The 21568-nt window shown below is 48.2% G+C and overlaps 1 protein-coding gene across 1 annotated transcript in view; it reads right to left on the reverse strand.

Annotated features, from left to right (window-relative positions):
- Positions 1-21299, reverse strand: part of LOC147096705 (BTB/POZ domain-containing protein 7-like) — a 47050-nt gene extending 25751 nt beyond the window's left edge. The window contains exons 1-4 of the mRNA XM_085973303.1: positions 20271-21299; positions 16153-16361; positions 7757-7832; positions 3581-3741 (exon numbers count right to left, since the gene is read on the reverse strand). Of these exons, the coding sequence (XP_085829429.1) occupies positions 3581-3741; positions 7757-7832; positions 16153-16361; positions 20271-21168 (1344 nt within the window). The 5' untranslated portion in view covers positions 21169-21299. The remainder of the gene's footprint in view (positions 1-3580; positions 3742-7756; positions 7833-16152; positions 16362-20270) is intronic.
- Between the last annotated feature and the right edge of the window lie 269 nt (positions 21300-21568).

Below are 21568 nucleotides of genomic sequence, written 5' to 3' on the forward strand. Positions count from 1 at the left end.
TGTGTGCTGGCAAGCTCTTCAATCATGAAGGGTATCACGGCCGAGCCCGATCTTGTTCTCGCTGGACACACATTTTCCATCTGCGGTCGCTGGCCGCAAATCAGGACAGGAAACGGGGGCCAACTGTCCCCCTTTCCTAAACCAGGCACGCCGAGACCACATGCAAGCGCAACCCCCCCCCCCCCCAACCCACCACCCCACCCCACCCACCACCCCACCCCACCCCCCACCCCACCCCCCCACCACTGGCTGAAATCAGCTAACTCATGACGAGCCTCAACACTTCCGATAAATATCCTGGCCAAAGTCTCCTACTATTCAGACACTTGGCATTTTCCCAAATGTGTGGTCTGTGGATCACTGCAACGATAATTAACGTAACAGGGCAGCCATGACTTGTACTGTTATGACGTAATACAGTTGGAGAATATATGAATACATATTCCCAGAAAAGCTGGTTATTTCCTCCAGCTAAAGAATGCCTTAGCCAACAGCAGTCTTCAGTTCCCATTTTCTAAGTTAACAGCAGAGGATTTGCTAAATGCAAGGGTTTGCGCAATGCAAATCTGGTTGTACGTTTAAATGACTAAATTAAAGCCCATGGGATTAAAGGGGCAGTGGCAGCGTGGATATGAAATTGGCTAAGGGACAGAAAACAGAGTAGTGGTGAACGGTTGTTTTCCAGACAAGAGGGAAGTATACAGTGGTGTTCCCCTGTTGTCGGTATTAGGACCACTGCTCTTTGATGTTTATGGTATGTTGGCCTTCATTGCAAGAGGATTTGAGTACAGGAGCAAGGATGTCTTACTAGTTATACAGGGCCTGGGTGAGACCACACCTGGAGTACTGTGTGCAGTTTTGGTCTCCTTACCTAAGAAAGGATATACTTGCCATAGAAGGAGTGCAGCAAAGGCTCACCAGGCTGATGCCTGGGATGGCAGGACTGTTGTATGAGGAGAGATTGGGTCGACTAGGCCTGTGTTCACTAGAGTTTAGAAGAATGAGAGGGGATCTCATTGAAACGTATAAAATTCTGACAGGGCTAGACAGACTAGATGCAGGGAGGATGTTTCCCCTGGCTGGGGGGTCTAGAACGAGGGGTCACAGTCTCAGGACACGGGGTAGAACATTTAGGACTGAGATGAGGAGAAATTTCTTCACTCAGAGGGTGGCGAACTTGTAGAATTCTCTACCACAGAAGGCTGTGGAGGCCAAGTCACTGAATATATTTAAGAAGGACAGATAGATTTCTAGACGCAAAAGGCGTCAAGGGGTATGGGGAGAGAGCGGGAATATGGTATTGGGATAGAGGATCAGCCATGATCATATTGAATGGCGGAGCAGGCTCGAAGGGCCGAATGGCCTACTCCTGCTCCTATTTTTCTATGTTTCTATATTAATGACTTGGATTTAGGTATACAGGGCATAATTTCAAAGTTTGTAGATGACATGAAACTCGGAAATATAGTAAACGATAAGGAGGATAGGAACAGGCTTCAGGAGGACATAGACAGACTGGTGAAATAGGCAGACACATGGCAGATGAAAGTTAACGCAGTGTGAAGCGATACATTTTATTAGGAAGAATCAGGAGAGACAATATAAACTAAATGGCACAATTTTAAAGGGGGTGTAGGAACAGAGACCTGGAGAGAGCGGGGGTGTATGTAAAAAAAAATCTTGGAAGGTGGCAGGACAAGTTGAGAAGGCTGTCAAAAAAGCATACAGGATCCTTGGCTTTATTAATAGAGGCAGAGAGCACAAAAAGTTATGCTAAACTTTTATAAAACACTTGGTTAGGCCTCAGCTGGAGTATGGTGTTCAATTTTGGGCACCAGACTTTAGGAAGGATGCAGAAGGGATTTACTAGAATGGTACCAGGGATGAGGGACTTCAGTTATGTGGATCAACTGGAGAAGCTGGATCGACTTAGAACAGAGAAAGTTAAGCGGAGATTTGATAGAGGTGTTCAAAATCATGAATGGGTTTGATAGAGTAAATAAGGGGAAACTGTTTCCAATGGCAGACGGGTCGGTAACCAGAGGACACAGATTTAAGGTGATTGGCAAAAGAACAAGAGGGGACATGAGGAAACATTTTTTTACGCAGCGAGTTGTTGTGATCTGGAATGCGCTGCCTGAAAGGGCGGTGGAAGCAGATTCAATAGTAACATTCAGAAGGGAATTGGAAAAATACTTGAAGGGGAAAAAATTTGCAGGGCTATGGGGAAAGAGCAGGGGGGAGTGGGACTAATTGGAGAGCTCTTTCAAAGAGCCGGCACAGGCACGATGGGCTGAATGGCCTCCTTCTGTGCTGTATCATCCTATGACGTCTGGAAAGCCCAAACCCAGAATCGGGTGCTCAGCCGAGCGCGCAGGCTGACCACGGTGAGGCAAAGAATGCCGGTTGCTGTAGTCTTTGTGCAAATCAGCATTACCATCGCCAAATCCCCCACCATCAACATCCTGGGGTTCACCATTGACCAGGAACTTAACTGGACCAGCCACATAAATACTGTGGCAACAAGAGCGGGTCAGAGGCTGGGAATTCTACAGCGAGTGTCTCACCTCCTGACTCCCCAAAGCCTTTCCACCATCTACAAGGCACAAGTCAGGAGTGTGATGGAATACTCTCCACTTGCCTGGATGAGTGCAGCTCCAACAACACTCAAGAAGCTCGACACCATCCAGGACAAAGCAGCCCGCTTGATTGGCACCCCATCCACCACCTTAAACATCCACTCCCTCCACCACTGGCGCACCGTGGCTGCAGTGTGTACCATCTACAAGATGCACTGAAGCAACTCGCCAAGGCTTCTTCGGCAGCACCTCCCAAACCAGCGACCTCTTCCACCTAGAAGGACAAGGGCAGCAGGCACATGGGAACACCACCAGCTCCAAGTCACACACCATTCTGAATTAGAAGTATATTGCCGATCCTTCATCGTCGCTGGGTCAAAATCCTGGAAGTCCCTCCCTAACAGCACTGTGGGAGCACCTTCACCACACGGACTGCAGCGGTGGCCTCGCCAGCGACGCCCAGATCCCGTAAGCGAATAAAATAAAAATAAATAAAATTGTCCAGGGTAGGAAATGAACCACTTCAAAATCCGGGCAGATCTACAACAGCTCCGAGAGAAATGCCGACTGCAGACACTGGGTGCCTAAAATGTGAAATCTTTTCCATTCCTTGGCTCTGACATTTGAGTAATTCTCAAAGAAATTTTTCAGATCACAGAAAACAAGAGGGGGGGGGGGGGCGGCGACAACCTGTGCTGCGCCAGTCGGGAGAAAGGACTTTTATTCATGGAGCATCTTATGGGACTTCCCAAAGGTGCCTCACACCCAAGGAATTAGTTTCCAGGTGTAGTCACTATTGTTACGTAGGTAAATGCTGCAGCCATATTGTGCACAGCAAGATCCCGCAAACAGCAAATTAGATGAGCAGGAAGAGAGGAGGGTAATGGGATTAGTTTGGGTTGCTCCAGCAACGAGCCGGCATAGACATCATGGACTGAACGGCCTCCTTCTGCGCTGTAAACCTCTACAGTGTGGTACAATTCCTACAAATGGTCACTTACAGCGTCAGACAGGACCTCGCTCTTCGCTGGAAGGATGTGAGCAATGCGAACGTGCGGCACCAGGTCGGAAACGATCTCGCGGAGCTGCGCGGAGTCCAAATCCCGCTTCTTCACCCCGCGTTTGTTGACGCTGTGGGCCGTCCCATTCAGCAAATTGGGCTCTGTGGCACGCAAGAGAGGAAAACAAAGCTTTTAGTTACGACACAGATTTTAATATGCCTTTGTAGTGAGTCTTTGCGCACCGAGCAAGCCTTGTCCAGCCAAGAGGGCAACTGAAGCCCTGCTGTTGGGCCTCGGCTGAGGCTGCTATACAAGGAGGTGTGCAAGCAGCACCGAGTGACCCATTCGAAGATTGTCTCTTCCCCTTTGGCATGCCTGGCTCGCACTTGGCATCGCTTTACAATCAAGCCTATCGTTGGGGAGGGTGGGGGCCAGAGTGACACAAACCCTAGACAGCGTGGATAGGCAGGGCCTATTTCCCTTAGCAGAGAGGTCAATAACAAGGGGGCATAGATTTAAAGTAATTGGTAGAAGGAAGGATTAGAGGGGAGTCAAGGAGAACATTTTTCACCCAGAGGGCGGTGGGGGTCTGGAACTCACTGCCTGAAAGGGTGGTAGAGGCAGAAACCCTCACTGCATTTAAAAAAGTACTTGGATATGCACTTGCAGTGCAGTAACCTACAAGGCTACGGACCAAGAGCTAGAAAGTGAGATTAGGCTGGATAGCTCTTTTCGGCCGGCAGTCTCGATGGGCCGAATGGCCTCCTCCTGCGCCGCAAGTTTTAATGATTCTACGATAAACCCACATCCCCATCACTCCAATGGAACAATGCACTGAATTTCTAGGCTTTGAAGATTTGTTGGGATGGAGGGGACAGCATTTAAGCAAACCAGGGAAACAAACCGCAGAAAGTCAGCGGGTGCATTAACACTCCCAACTATAGTCGAGTCAGATTATAGATCCCATTGCACTGGGAACTCCCAGCAACTGGGGGTTTCCAAACCTGAACTGCAGATCGTTTACCACGATGTAAATGCGATCTGAAGCAGTTTAGGCTCCAAGCTCTTCTTTCCTTTTGCACGCAACAGTGTAATGCAATGGTGCAATCAGCTGGTTGAGTTTCACAATGGGGAAGTTCATGGGCATTGGCGGAACCAATCTGAAATCAACTCTCCATACCCGCAGCAACCTTGACTCGCTCACTGCTCTGTGCACGCAGTGTAACTGCACCACGGAGTGGAGAAACTACCCAACGGGGTCAATTTCAGGAGGCCGCACTCCATCCAGAGTACGATTCTCGTGTTGAGCACAATCAGTCCTCCATTTGGTTTCTGCGCTCAACCATCACGCGCTAAATACACGCACAGCTTCTGTCCATGAACAGTTCGAGGGGGTCGGGAAGTCCGGGGGGGGGGGGGGGGGGGGGCGGTTTCGGTTCAAGGTCCTCAATTCAATCTCGATGACTCTGCATGGTTTTCCAGTAGAGTTAAGCGGCTCCAGAACAGTGCAATGTTGCACCACCACCCCCGCGACTTTCTATTCCCTTGACAGAAGATCGACCATAAGAATGAGGAAGGCCATTCAGCCCATCTAAATTCATCCACCCAGAAAGATACTAAAGTTGCATCCAATTGGTTCTTCACGGCTCCAGGCAGAATTTCCTGATATTCGCCCTTAAGGAGTTCAAACCTGTGGCCTTTTGTCCTGCACATCCAATTTAAAGTAATATTCCTTTACATAATTAATTAAAGTTGTCTGCGGATTCATATGTAAGAAGTCACACAACACCAGGTTATAGTCCAAGAGTTTTATTTGAACTATAACCTGGTGTTGTGTGACTTCTTACATTTGTCCAGCACCGGCATCTCCACACCATGGCTGATTCATAGTCAGTGGGCGGAAAATTCAATCCCTGATTAACGACCAGAGTCACGGACTTTCAGTTTTCTTGGGGGAGGGGTAAACTAGAATGAGCGCCTCAAAACACTGGTACAAAAGAGAGTGGTGAGAACGTGGAACTCGCTACCACAGGGAGTGGCGAACAGGACAGATGCATTTAAGGGGAAGCTAGATGAACATACGAGGGAGAAAGGAATAGAGGGTTACGCTGTTAAGAGTTAGGCAAGGACGGGAGGAGGCTTGAGTGGAGCATAAACGCCAGCATGGACCTGTTGGGCCAAAAGGCCAGTTTCTGTGCTGTAAATTCTAGGTAAAAAAAATTCTAGAATCCAATGTAATAAGAATGGAATCAGTGATCGTAAACCGGTGATCCTGGCTACGCTGTTTATTGAAGTGCAGATCTGGAGATCCACTTACACTGCAGTTTGCTCTAATTAAACCTACGATAAGTAAATTCTACAATCCAAATCCAGAGCAGACAGTAAAATCAAAATGGGAGGTCTCTGCGGCCAAGGGCTTTTTGCAACACTTGTGTGTGTGTATATATGAAAAGGCGTGATAAATAATAATAAAAATAAATTCACATATATAAGCAAGCTCAGTATGTGCCCCTAAGCGTTAATTCAGATGTCGGCACTCCACAAATCAAAGCAATTATGATCACAGTGGGACAAGCGCCAGCAAGCAATGAATCTGGCTCCAAACTAGTCGACACATGCAATCATCCAGACTCAACTATTACTGGTCTTTAAGCAGCCGCCCACACCCATAATTATTGCACTACTTCAAACAAGCCTTCGATGTGAAGAGGGAGAGAGGGAAAAAAAAAAAAAACTTTGCATCAGCCCATATTCAACACTGTAAAAAAAGGTCACACGCACACAAGTCACTTTATGTTCAAGGTTGCCAATTTACAAGTGCGGGAGGTGGTCAGGAAGCACAGGATAAGGCGCTGTATGAAGCAGTGAATTTCCCTTCCCTTCCTGAAGATGTGGCGTCAAGCTGAGCCGCTGTTGTGTGGGCTGCCCGGTGATACCTCACCCCTAAGTGGCTACACTTCATGTGTGAACTAGACACTGAATTCAAGCATAGGACAAACACAACAACTTGCATTTATACAGTGCCCATAATATGAGCAAACATCCCAAGCCGCTTCACAGGAGCGTAATCAGCCAAAAAATTGACAGCGAGCCACGTAAGGAGATATTGGGGCCGGTGATTAAAAGCTTGGTCGAAAAGGTAGGTTTTAAGGAGTGTCTTAAAGGAGGCGGAGAAGTTTAGGGAGGGAATTTCAGAGCTTAGGGCCTAGACGACTGAAGGCATGGCCGCCAATGGTGGGGGCAAAGGAAGTGGGGAATGACTGGTGTCTCAAAGCATGTATGGTCTCCTCCCCCCTCCAAAAAAGCTCCGCAGATTTATCTAGTAAGCGGCTAAGCTATATAAACTAGGACTGCTCCCAGCTTCAATTCCCAGTGTAGAGATCACATTCAGACAGGGATACTACAATAGCCCTTAGCCTCGCTGGGTTATGGGCAAATATTTTAGTAAAATAAAAAGATGCCAGATTGATTGCTAAATAGCCACCCCCCTGCACACACGGTGAAAACAGGATCGAGTTCTGGCTACAGTATCAGCACGGAGGAACCGTCCACCGACACTCGCTGTCGAGCCGCGCACAATGAACGGGAGGGGGGGGGGGCGGTCACTCAGGTAAGGCAGGGAGCCCGGTGACTTGTGGAATTATACCCCAGGAAGCAGTCAATGGGCAGAAAATTACGGGCTGGCAAATGGGAGAAGCAGAAAACCCTGGCCATTGTGGTCACGGAAGGTGGGGCCCAAATTTGCGAGGGGTGCGGCGGGGGGAAAGAAAAGAGAAACACACGCTAAAATAGTGGAGCAAAATAAAAGTACCATCTTAGTGCTCTGGCTGAAATATGAAACTTTCAGATAGGGGAATTGGGGCTGGAAGAGATTAGTTTCATGCCGAGCTATAGAAGTGTCTCAAAGCTGGTAGTTTTGGGAGGTTCCACGCCACATTTTCACAGCCAAGCTGTACCGAAACATTACGTTACCGCAAACGGCAGCAATGACGAGATTATGATGTACAGGCAGTAGCTCAAACTATTAAGACGATGATTAGGCCACAGCAGAGACCATCACCAGACAGTAAAAAGCAGCAGGACCCTAACTAGGTCAGAACACGGGAACTGGCAGGCGCCCCGGGACTGCAGGTCAGCGAGTCTCTGCTGCACTCGATACACCTGCGCATAACTCACCTTCATCCGACAGACGCTTTGCCAGCTGGTGTTCAGCCCATTTAATCACAGCCTTCAGGATATCGTGTTCACTTGCCTGCAAAGGGGGGTGGGGGAAAGAGAGGCACCACGTCAGCATCAATATCACACAGTTTTTTCTCCACTGCTACATTTTTTCCACCCTCCTCTCCTGAAGGTGCCGACTCTCGCTGGGGTCAAAAACATTAATCATGCCGGATTTTGGTGCCCTCATATTCATAGCCAGCCAGGAAATAGTCATCTGTTGTCCTCTAGTACCACACCCAAACTTCACATGCCCCCAGATAGCAACGGCCAACAGGCCACGAGAACGGACATAACCAAACCCAATCTGGTCTTACCCCCTACCCCAAACGGATTATAATCAGTGGCAGAGGCTGGAACCGATTCCCTTCCTTAGTCCAGTGTTGCTCAGGCCAGTCATGGTGTCACTAGACACCTTTACTCTGGGAGGATTGGAATATAAGGGGGTAGAAGCTATGCTGCAGTTGTACAAAGCCCTGGTTAGACCCCACCTGGAGTACGGTGTTCAGTTCTGGGCACCACACCTTAGGAAACATATATTGGCATTGGGAGGGAGTGCAGCGTAAGTTTACTGGAACAATACCTGGACTTCAGGGGATAAATTACAAGGAGAGATTACACAAACTAGGAATTTCGATTAAGGGATGACTTGATCAAAGTATTCAAGGTATTGAGGGGAACGATAGGGTAGATAAAAACTATTTCTGCTAGTTGAGGAATCTAGGACTAGGGGACATAGCCTAAAAATTAGCCAGGCCTTCCAGGAGTGAAGTTAGGAAACACTTCTACACGTGAAGGGTGGTAGAAGTTTGGAACTCTCTTCCGCAAACAGCAGTTGATGCTGGGTCCATTGTTCATTTTAAATCCGAGATTGATAGATTTCTGTTAACTAAAAAGGTATTACGGGGATATGGAGCAAAGGCGGGTAGATGGAGTTAGGTCACAGATCAGCCATGATCTCACTGAACGGTGGAACAGGCTCGAGGGGCTGAATGGCCTCCTCTTGCGCGGTATCATTCAAAGTTTCTATAATTTCACACCGATCAAGTCATTCAGTTCGGGATATTACAATTACCCTCAGCCGCGATGGGTTATGGAGGAGTTTTCTTTTAATAATTAAAAAAATGGTCGAATTCCCACATCTGATTGCTGGCCCCGCGACCCCTGCACACACATAGATGTCTGGTGAAAATAGGATAGAGATTGTGTTGTGCCGGAGGCTGTAAATAGAAAGCATATCCCACAGGCTCCTGGTTCTGTATGGCTTAGTACAAAAACATTTGAATCTGTCTCAGACAGCTAGAATTAAAACATACCCAACTAATGATATAGTTCCATCGATACAGCGCTTTATTAAAAAAAATTTATATTATAGAAATATTATAGTGTTTTACTCTCGAGCACCCTTTTGCTCAGAGTAAGGACACCGCGGAGGTAAATAGGCATGATTAGAGGGACAGGCTCAAAACACTTCAAAGAGAGGGGTTTTTTGAAGGAGGGGAGAAGGAGATAGCATGACAAACTGATCAAAAAATGCACAGCCCTCCTGATACATTCCTTACAAGCCTAGACAAGCCTTCTTCCAATAACCACCCCACCCCCCAACATACACCAAAAAAACCACAAGAAAAGACATTCTCACTTCAAAATTTTTTTGTTGAGTGCAGTTACTGCTCAACGTCGAATCTTGAAAAGGTAAAAAAAAAGGAAACTGACTCCACAACACCTAAAAGCACACAACAGCTGCAGCAACTCGCCAAGGTTTCTTCGGCAGCACCTCCCAAACCCGCGACCTCTTCCACCTAGAAGGACAAGGGCAGCAGGCGCATGGGAACACCGCCACCTCCAAGTTCCGCCCCTCCAAGTCACACACCATCCTGACTTGGAAATATATCGCCGATCCTTCATCGTCGCTGGGTCAAAATCCTGGAACTCCCTCCCTAACAGCACTGTGGGAGCACCTTCACCACACGGACTGCAGCGGTTCAAGGCGGCGGCTCACCACCACCTTCTCAAGGGGCAACTAGGGATGGGCAATAAATGCCGGTCTCGCCCAAATCCAGTGAATGAATTTTTTTTTTTTTTTTTTAAATCTCGTTTAATGTCAGTACTTTTGACTTCCGAAAGCTCAGGGCCTCACTTAGCCAGTGGCAAAACCAAAGCAGATTCACTAGTGCCCAAAGCCAGGGAGAATGCTGAATATTCCGGCATGCCACAGAGACTCCGGCAAGTTTACTTTGGTATTGCCGGCAGCTTCGCGGGACCAGTGCGCTGGCGGGTGCGGCACTGGCGCAATATCAAAAGCAGCTGATGTCAATGCACATAGTGGAGTGGAGTGGAACAGAGTGAGCCACTTTTAAAACACAGACTTCAGGTGATCGGAAAGAATGGGCCCCAGTTTAGAAGATACTGGCTTCTGCCAACCAATACTTCAGCTTTTGCACCGTAGCATTTAAATACGCACCGGTGGCAAAAACAGGAAGGTAGATTATTATCTGAGCGGCAATAGATTGGGAGAAGGGGAAGTGCAACGAGACCTGGGTGTCCTTGTGCACCAGTCGCTGAAGGTAAACATGCAGGTGCAGCAGGCGGTTAAGAAGGCAAATGGTATGTTGGCCTTCGTAGCGAGAGGGTTCGAGTACAGGAACAAGGATGTCTTGCTGCAGTTGTACAGGGCCTTGGTGAGACCACAGCTTGAGTATTGTGTGCAGTTTTGGTCGCCTTATCTGAGGAAGGATGTTCTTGCCATGGAAGGAGTGCAGCGAAGATTCACCAGGCTGATACCTGGGATGGCAGGAATGACGTATGAAGAGAGATTGGGTCGATTGGGCTTGTATTTGCTAGAGTTTAGAAGAATGAGGATTTCTCATTGAAACTTATAAAATTCTAACAGGACTAGACAGACTAGATGCAGGAAGGATGTTCCCAATGGCGGGGGAGTCCAGAACCAGGGGTCACAGTCTAAGGATAAGGGGTAAGCCATTTAGGACTGAGATGAGGAGGAATTTCTTCACCCAGAGAGTGGTGAACCTGTGGAATTCTCTACCACACAAGGCAGTGGAGGCCAATTCATTAAATATATTCAAGAAGGAGTTAGATATATTTCTTAAGGCTAAAGGGATATGGGGAGAAAGCAGGGACAGGGTACCGAGTTTGGATGATCAGCCATGATCTCATTAAATGGCGGAACAGGCTTGAGGGGCCGAATGGCCTACTCCTGCTCCTACCTTCTACGTTTCTATGTTTTGTTGCACAACAGTTCATGCAGATCTATTTGTTCATTAAATAAAAGTATTAAAACTGGATAAAACTAAGTCAACTAGACTAGGCTCAAATATCATTACTATATACGTTACAGCTATTCGTGGAAAATACAGATATGATAAGCAATGTTCCCTTTAAGCTGCGTGACCGCGCGGCGCTCTGTAGCTCTCGCTCAGCCAGTGAGGCGGCTTTTAAGTAGAAAAACCGCGCATGCGCGGAATTTTCAATGGCCCCCCAGCCCGTTAATTGGGCCGCGCAACCCAAAAGAATTAAAGGGAACATTGATCATAAGCCTCCAATAATAATACTGTAACATTGTTAAACTAAGCTGGATTGGTTAGCGCATTCTGATTCGTGTATATGCTTTGTTGGAAGAAGTCAGTGCTGAATACAATTAACTATTCGAGACAATACCCGTTAAACACAACATTCAGTTCCAATGAAGGGATCTATCCGAAATGTTCACTTTCAGATGCTGGCTGAATTGCAGTTCAGTTCCAGCACTTTTGGTTCACATTTAAAATGCAGTTATTCTGACAGGGAGCAGAAGAAAATGTACTTGTCCGCACAGCCGTCTTTAAAAGCTTCATGCACACAGCCCCAGTTACTGGTCAGCCGTGGCTCAGTGGGTAGCACTCTCTCTCTCTCTCTCTCGCGCACCTCAGTCAGAAGGTCGTGGGTTCAAGTCCCACTCCAGAGACACGAGCGCAAAATCCAGGCCGACACTCCCAGTGCAGTACCGAGGGAGTGCCGCACTGTCGGAGGTGCAGTCTTTCAGAGGAGAGGTTGAACCGACTCCCTGTCTGTCGTCCTCAGGTGGACTATGCAGAATGCAGGGGAGCTTTCCTGGCCAATATTTATTCCTCAACCAACACCTAAAAACAGATTAGCTGGTCATTTATCTCATTTCTGTTTGTGGGAGCTTGCGGTGCGCAAATTGGCTGCTGCATTCCCTACGTTACAACAGTGACTACACTTCAAAAAGTACTTCATTGGCTGTAAAGCGCTTTGGGACGAACTGAGGTCGTGAAAGGCGCTATAGAAATGCAAGAAACATACAAGATTCTGAGGGGGTTGAACAGGGTAGATGCTGAGAGGATGTTTCCCCTCGTGGGGGAATCTAGAACGAGGGGGCATAGTCTCAGAATAAGAGGGCGCCCATTTAAGACGGAGATGAGGAGGAATTTCTTCTTTCAGAGGGTCGTGAATCTTTGGAATTCTCTACCCCAGAGAGCTGTGGAGGCGGAGTCAGTGAACATATTCAAGGCGGAGATAGGCAGATTTTTGAGCAACAGGGGAGTCAAGAGTCGCCTTATCTGAGGAAGGATGTTCTTGCCATGGAGGGAGTGCAGCGAAGATTCACCAGACTGATACCTGGGATGGCAGGAATGACGTATGAAGAGAGATTGGGTCGAATGGGCTTATACTCGCTGGAGTTTAGAAGAATGAGAGGGGATCTCATTGAAACTTATAAAATTCTAACAGGACTAGACAGACTAGATGCAGGAAGGATGTTCCCAATGGTCGGGGAGTCCAGAATCAGGGGTCACAGTCTAAGGATAAGGGGTAAGCCATTTAGGACAGAGATGAGGAGGAATTTCTTCACCCAGAGAGTGGTGAACCTGTGGAATTCTCTACCACAGAAGGCAGTTCAAGAAGGAGTTAGATATATTTCTTAAGGCTAAGGGGATCAAGGGATATGGGGAGAAAGCAGGGACAGGGTACTGAATTTGGATGATCAGCCATGATCTCATTAAATGGCGGAGCAGGCTTGAGGGGCCGAATGGCCTACTCCTGCTCCTATCTTCTATGTTATGTTTTTTGTTCAGAGGCCTAAAGCGAGGACTGGAATCAGAGCCCTGCAAATTGTTTTCCTTTCTTTAAGATTAAAAGTGACAATGCCATTAAAAAAAAGACAAATGCAACTTTTGGGTGCACAGGGTGATTCCAGGTACCAGGCAGACCGACGTTCTCTATAAGCCGCGCAGCTCTCTGTTGGCCCCACACAGCCCGGGACCGGCTTTTGCAATGTTGAAGTTCGCCCATGCGCAGTATTTTGAATGGGCTGTGCACCCAAACAAAATTACGGGGAACATGGAGGCAGATCCAAACGCACTGGGAGTGGGAATGCCAAGCACAGAGATACCGACATCTCCCTTGCCATTTGCAGTTCATTAATACCAGAATCGGAAGTGATAGGGAAGAAAAAAAAAAAAGAGACCTGTGTTTGTACACCTCATCATGCCTCTACGAACATCTTACAAGCGCTTCCTATACAACGAATTGCTTTTTATTTTTAAATTCATTTTCGGGATGTGGCCATCACTGGCAAGGCCGGCATTTACTGCCCATCCCTAGAACCGAGTGGCTTGCTAGGCCATTTCAGAGGGCAGTTAAGAGTCAGCCACGATGGCGCGGGCCTGGAGTCACGTATAGGCCCGGACCGGCAGGTTTCCTTCCAGAATTAGCGACCCAGTTGGGTTTTTACGGCAATCCGACAGCTTCATGGTCACTTTTACTGATACCAGCTTTTAAAAAAAAAAAAAAAAAAATCTCCAGATTTTAAAGCTGAATTAAACTGCCATGGAGGGATGTGAACTCACATTCTCTGGACCTCTGAACTAATAGTGCAGTAACATCACCGCTACACTACCGTGCCCACTTTAGAGTGACATGTAGGCAAGCACAGTAGCCAGTTTATTACAGCAAAGAAAAAACGATCAGTTAATTTGTTCTCAGTGGTGCTGGTTGAGGAAGGAATGCTTGCCGGGTTGAGAAATTCCCTGCTCTTCTTTAACTAGTGCAATGGGTTCCCCATCAGAATAGGCAGTCGGGTTTGGTGCTGGTTTAATGTCCTCACTGAAGGGCAGTGGCTTCAAGGTGAAGCATTCCCCCAGTATTGCAATGGCGTGCCAGCTTACATTCTGTGCTCAAGTCCTGGAGCGAAGCCATTACTTTCTGGCACAGCGCTCGCACTGCAGCGTCCAGCAGATGCATTAAATTTAACAAAATATGTTAGGAGCTTAAGTCATCTCAAGAGTAAAACAGAGCAACGGGGCTGCAGTTTGCAGACCTGCTGGGTCTCTGCCTTCCATTCGAGGCCTGCCAGGCTACATAATGTTGACCAAGTTAGGACTAGACGCCATTCAGCCCACAACCTTCGGATTCGGGGGTGGTGGGGGCGGGGGGTGACTAACACTCAACTCCATCCAACAGTAATTAACGGCAGATTCCCACTTGGGATTCCATTTTGAACTCCAGCGTCGTCACTGGGAGTAATTAGCAAATCAGCACTAAAATTCTGGAAAGAATTCCACTCGCATCATGACATTTCGAAAATCATCGGTTAGGCCTCAGCTGGAGTACTGTGTCCAATTCTGGGCACCGCACTTTCGGAAGATACAGTCGGGCCTTGGGGAGGATGCGGAGGAGATTTACTAGAATGGAACCAGGGATGAAAGACTGCAGTTGTGCGGCGAGACCGGAGAAGTTGGGATTGTTCTCCTTAAGAGCAGAGAAGGTCAAGGGGAAATTTGATAGAGGTGTTCAAAATGATGAGGGGTTTTGATAGGAGTAAGTAGAGAGAAACGATTTCCATTGGCTGGGGGGGGTCGGTAACCAGAGGACACAAATTTAAAGTCATTTGGCAAAAGAACCAGAGGGGAGATGAGGAGATTATTTTTTACTCAGCATGCTGTTGTGATCTGGAACGCACTGCCTGAAAGGGCGGTGGAAACAGATTCAGTAGCAACTTTCAAAAGGGAACTGGATAAATACCTGAAGGGGAGAAATTTGCAGGGCTGCGGGGAAAGAGCAGGGGGGAGTGGGACTAATCGGAGAGCTCTTTCAAAGAGCCGGCACAGGCACGATGGGCCGAATGGCCTCCTTCTGTGCTGTACGATTTTATGATTTCAATGTCATTTGATTCTCTCTACTGCTGCCACCACCAGAGACGGGCCAGTAAAGATCAGCGCTTCGTCCTTGTGTGATACACATCAAAACTCGCCCACCAGACACAGCCCAAGGACAAAAATCAAGACTTTTTTTCCACAATTCAACACAGGACAAAATTGCGCAGGCCCTCCATCATAAGGTCAGAAGTGGGGATGTTTGCTGATGATTGCACACTGTTCAGCACCATTCGAGACTCGTCAGATACTGACGCAGTCCGTGTCCATATGCAGCAAGACCTGGACAACATTCAGACTTGGGCTGACAAGTGGCAAGTAACATTCGCACCACACAAGTGCCAGGCAATGACCATCTCCAACAAGCGAGACTCTAACCATCTCCCCATGACATTCAATGGCATTACCATCGCAGAATCCCCCACGATCAACATCCTGGGGGTTACCATTGATCAGAAACTGAACTGGACCAGCCATATAAATACTGTGGCTACAAGAGCAGGCCAGAGGCTGGGAATTCTGCAGCGAGTGTCTCACCTCCTGACTCCCCAAAGCCTTTCCACCATCTACAAGGCACAGGTCAGGAGTGTGATGGAATACTCTCCACTTGCCTGGATGAGTGCAGCTCCAACAACACACAAGAAGCTCGACACCATCCAGGACAAAGCAGCCCGCTTGATTGGCACTCCATCCACCACCTTCAACATTCACTCCCTCCACCACCAGCGCACCGTGGCTGCAGTGTGTACCATCTACAAGATGCACTGCGGTAACTCGTCAAAGCTCCTTCAACAGCACCTTCTAAACCCGCGACCTCTACCACTCAGAAGGACAAGGGCAGCAGACGCATGGGAACATCACCACCTACAAGTTCCCCTCCAAGCTACACATCATCCTGACTTGGACCTGTATCGCCGTTCCTTCACTGTCGCTGGGCCAAAATCCTGGAACTCCCTTCCTAACAGCATTGTGGGTGTAACTACACCATATGGACTGCAGCGGTTCAAGAAGGCGGCTCACCACCATCTTCTCAAGGGCAATTAGGGATGGGCACTAAATGCAGGCCTAGCCAGCGACGCCCACATCCCATCAATGAATAAAAAAAAAAGGCCCGCTATTCCTCTAAAAACTGGAGGTGCCAGAAGAAAACCTAAGCTTACGAGCCGCAGACAGAGTTGCTACCTGCAGGTAATCGGACTGGATGGCTGCCATCAGGTGCTCCTTGCTGAGCTCGAAGAGAATGTCGGAAGCGATGACGTTACTGAACTCCTCACAGAGGAAATGCAGCATCTGACGATGGACCCATTTGGAGCCGTACGGTTGGGAGCTCCACTTCAGGATAGCAACTAGAGTGTCCAGCGTGACACTCTCGACAATCAGGTCTTCACAGCCTGCGCAGAAAGGGAAACGGAATTAGAATAAAAGAACAGCAAGAGGCTTAGTGCTAAAAAGCCAGCCTTTTGTGATCACTCTCAAACCATATCCCCTAATCCCTTCTCTAGCCACAAACACCACCATTTGCCTCTTGAATCCATTTATGTTCATGTCAGTGACCCTCCCAGTTAATTTATTTGACAACTCATTCCGCCTTTATTAAAGTGTTTGGCTGGCTTTATAGAATTTTACAGCGTTCACCCATCGCCCCTGTGCCAGTCTTCGAGATATCCACTCAAGTCCCATTCCCCTGCCTCTTCCCACACATACTAGCGCTTCATTAATGCCTTCCTTTTGGTTTCTTGCTTAAATAATGACCAGCTCTTCTCTTCACGGCCATGTTACCAGACTGATTCCTTCTCTTGCCCTTTGAGAAAGTAGTGGCGTGTGCTGGAGTTGTGTCCCACAGTGACCAATAAACCGCCAATAGCCATTCTTCATGTACGAGCATTAAGCTATTCAACCACTTGGGGCATCACAACTGAACCAGATTCTGTCTGAAACACAGAAAACTAGGAGCAGGAGTCCATTCGGCCCTTCAAGCCTGTTCCGCCATTCAATATGATCATGGGTGATCCTCTATCTCCCCATACCCCTTGAAGCCTTTTGTGTCTAGAACTCTACCCACCTCCTTCTTGAATATATTCAGTGACTTGCCCTCCACAGCCTTCTGTGGTAGAGAATTCCACAGGTTCACCACCCTCTGAGTGAAGGTCCAGAACAATGGGGCAGAACCTTAAAATTAGAGCCAGGCCGTTCAAGGGGTGATGCCAGGAAGCACTTCTTCACACAAAGGGTAGTGGAAATCTGGAACTCTTTCCCCCCCCCCCCCCCCCCCCAAAAAAAAAGCTGCCGAGGCTGGGGGTCAATTGAAAAGGTCAATACCGACTATGATAGATTTTTGTTAGGCAATGACGTTAAGGGTTACGGAACCAAGGCGGGTAGGTGGAGTTAAGACACAGATCAGCCACGATCTCACTGAATGGCGGTACAGGCTCAGAAACATAGGAGCAGGAGTCGGCCATTCGGCCCTTCGAGCCTGCTCCGCCATTCAATATGATCATGGCTGATCCTCTATCTCAATACCATATTCCCACTCTCTCCCCATACCCCTTGATGCCTTTTGTGTCTAGAAATCTATCTATCGCCTTCTTAAATATATTCAGTGACTTGGCCTCCACAGCCTTCTGTGGTAGAGAATTCCACAGGTTCACCACCCTCTGAGTGAAGAAATTTCTCCTCATCTCAGTCCTAAATGCCCTACCCCGTATCCTGAGACTGTGACCCCTCGTTCTAGACCCCCCAGCCAGGGGAAACATCCTCCCTGCATCCAGTCTCTCTAGCCCTGTCGGAATTTTATACGTTTCAATGAGATCCCCTCTCATTCTTCTAAACTCTAGTGAATACAGGCCTAGTCGACCCAATCTCTCCTCATACGACAGTCCTGCCATCCCAGGAATCAGTCTGGTGAACCTTCGCTGCACTCCCTCTATGGCAAGTATATCCTTCCTTAGGTAAGGAGACCAAAACTGCACACAGTACTCCAGGTGTGGTCTCACCAAGGCCCTGTATAACTGTAGTAAGACATCCTTGCTCCTGTACTCAAATCCTCTTGCAATGAAGGCCATTTGCCTTCCTAACTGCTTGCTGCACCTGCGTGTTTGCTTTCAGTGACTGGTGTACAAGGACACCCAGGTTCCTCTGTACATCAACATTTCCCAATCTATCACCATTTAAATAATACTCTGCCTTTGTTTTTCCTATCGAAGTCTGTCTGCCTGTACACACACACACTATATACCAAGGAGGATCTCAGATCACAAGATACTTATGAATGAGGAAGACCATTCGGCCCATCTTAATTCATCCAACTACTCTCCCCCTATTGTTTCTTTAATTAATTCTAGGGTTTTCGCCTCCGCGACTTGTCCTAAAGGTCCATTCCAAGTGAAGAACACCGCGCCCCCCCCCCCCCAAATAGCAATCCGAAAGTTACCTTTTTGAGCCTGTGCCCCCCCCCCCCGCACCCTCCCCCGCCATTGTTTATTTTAAAGTAGTATTCGGAATTAACCTTTTCCATACATGCCGGTTACTATTCGATATACCTCTACAGGACCAGCTCTCAGACACTGCCTTTCCAGGTTAAATAGCTCAAGTCTCTCTTGTCTTCCCTCACACCTCAAGACACTAGGGATCAATCTCATGGCTCTGCTGCTCTGCACTTGAAATGTCTCCCTTGTTTCTCAGTGGCCGGAACTGGACACAGTACTCGATCTGCATGTCTGACCAGAGCACAGTTTGATCGTAACTTCCTCTAATTTGTAACTACTGTTCTGGCAACGTAATAGAACATTCTATTGGCTTATATCGACGAGTGCAGCTCTACATCGACTGGACGAAAGTCGAGTTTCAACCGCATCCTTAGCTATTCCAATACCATTCGTCACACTGATTGTATCTGCAAAAAGAATGCATCAAAATGTTTTTATGCTGCAGCAAACATTGCATCTACTGAATCGCTTTGCCGCAGAGGTCACCACGCTGGTTCTGAAGTAGGGCTTCCAGGTTAGTCCATTCCAAGAACAGAGTACAGGTGGAAAATGCTCAACAAGCCGATTCATTTCCTGATAACGCAAGGTTAATGGCAACCCATCGCAGAAGATACACTGGGCGACAACTTGCACCTTTAACGTGCGAGAACATCCCAAGGCCTTTCACAGCAGCGTAATCAGACAGAAATGGACAACGAGCCGCATAAGGAGAGATTAGGGCGGGTAATTAAAAGCTTGATCAAAGAGGTAGGTTTTAAGGGGTGTCTTAAAGGGAGAGGGGGAGAATTCCAGAGTTTAGGACCTCGGCAGCTCAAGGCACAGCCGCCAATGGTGGGGTGAAGGAAATCGGGGAAGCGCAAGGGGCCAGAAGTGGAGGAACACTGGAGTTCTCGGAGGGTTGTAGGAGGTTCGAGAGATTGGGAGAGGAGAGGCCACGGATGTTGGATACTGTCAAAGCATCCTAGTCACATCCAAGAACCGCTCATGACACAGGTTTGATAAAGATTGCAGCGGCTAATCCCAAGGCTTCAAGACACAAGAAATCACATAAAATATATATATATATATATATATATATATCATACAGCACAGAAGGCCATTCGGCCCATCGTGCCGGCTCTTTGAAAGAGCTCTCCAATTAGTCCCCCCCACCCTTTCCCCAGAGCCCTGCAGATTTTTCATTTTCAAGTATTTATCAATTCCCTTTTGAAAGTTATTATTAAATCTGCTTCCACCGCCCTTTCAGGCAGCACGTTGCAGATCATCACAATTCACTGGGTAATTTTTTGCCCCCCTCCTGTCGCCACTGGTTCTATTGCCGATTATCTTCAATCCGTGCCCTCTGGTCACTGACCCTTCTGCCAATGGAAACAGTTTCTCCTTATTTACAGTATCAAAACCCTTCAAGATTTTGAACACCTTTATCAAATCTCCCCATAACCGTCTCTGCTCGAAGGAGAACAGCCCTAGCTCCGCCACATAACTGAAGTCTTTCATTCCCGCTAGCATTCTAGTAAATTTTTTCTGCATCCTCTCGAAGGTGTTGATATCCTTCCTGAGCTGCGGTGCTCAGAAGTGGCCACAACACACCAGCTGGGGCCTAACCAGTGTTTTGTAAAGGTTTAGCAGAACTTCCTAGTTTTTGCACTATGCCTCTATTTATAAAGCCATGGATCCCGTACACCTTCTTAAACAGCCTGCCTAACTTGACCTGCCACCTTCAGAGACTTGTGTCCGTACACCCCCCCCATTATTGAGGAGATTTTCTCCTGAGCAATCCCGCCCCTTCCCAGAGCACCAACACTCGCTCCTTACCTTGTGCCAGCATGTCAAACTCGATGAAGAGTGCGATATGAAACAGCTCCATGGCGTTTTCCAGTCGGGTCTCGCTGTCCTTCCCAGTTTCATCCTGCACTTCTCTTAAGCTCCCTGTCGATGGGCTGAAAGGCAGCACCAAGTCCAGGTCCACCAGGTCTGTGTACATGCAGTGCAAAATGACTTGTGCGTATTTCTTTGGAATGATTGCTTCGTTCAGCACGATCCTAGCTGGGGTCTGCAAGGTCCGGTCTGTGGTCTCTTCGCCAGTGCGTATCCGCTTCTGGAGGAGGTTCCGGAAGAACGGCGAGCGGGCGCACAGGATGGCCTTGTGACAGCGGAACTCCCCCTCCAGGCAGCCCCCTTCGAAGCCGTCGGAGACGTCGGGGTTGGAGGTAAAACTGAGGACTGCGTCGTAGTAGCAGCAGCTCTCCAGCAGGCCGTAGATGTCGAAGTGAAGGGCATTGGGCATCCCGAACTCCTCGCTGAGGCGGACCAGGACATCAACGTTCTTGATCTGGGAATCTCGCACGCCAAATTCTCCGCTGTACAAGTAGTGCAAAAGGGACGAGAGTATCGGCATGTCTATGCCCACTGTGCTGATGTCCATGACTAACTCGGCGCGTTCCAGGTTAGACAAGAGGAGGCTTTTGAAGAAAGGACACCGGGCGGCCAGTATGGCGCGGTGGACGGGGAAGCACGTACCTTGGAATACCAGGTCCACGTCCGTACAGTACTTGAACTGGTAGAGCTTGGCCAGATCTTCATTTAAGCGGCTGGCCTCTGGCCGGGCGAGGCACGCCTGAATCGCCAACTCCTTCACGGCCAGCGCGGCTTCATACTGCTTCACCAGCAGGCCCACGTCGCGCACGTCCCAGCTGCACAGGAGCTCGCGCATGTGCTTGGCATGGTCGGCTGACTTGGCCGATTTCCGGCGCCGGAACAGCTTCTTCTTCAGCAAGGCGAGGTTCGAGCTCTTCTTCTTCTCGCGCTTGTCCTGGCCGAGCCCGGAGATGCAGAACTTGCCCTCCAGCTGACACCCGAACTGAGCGTGCGAAGGAGATTCTGTCCAAGGAGTAAATGAATCACAGGTTAGATTGGCTGCCACAAGCGTTAAGCGAATCGAGGTTTTTTTTTTTTGTTTTTTTTTTTGAGATCATGGAGTTGAGGAATGTCAGTGCTGGGGAATGGAACATTTTTTTTTAAACAATCAAAACATGTATTTAGAGCATCATATAAATAGGAGGAGGCCATTCAGCCCCTCGAGCCAGTTCCACTATTCAATGAGATCATGGCTG

Source organism: Somniosus microcephalus, chromosome 34 (assembly GCF_052327205.1).
Source record: "Somniosus microcephalus isolate GS21.2 chromosome 34, FLI_Smic_1.0, whole genome shotgun sequence".
NCBI classification, from domain to species: Eukaryota; Metazoa; Chordata; class Chondrichthyes; order Squaliformes; family Somniosidae; genus Somniosus; species Somniosus microcephalus.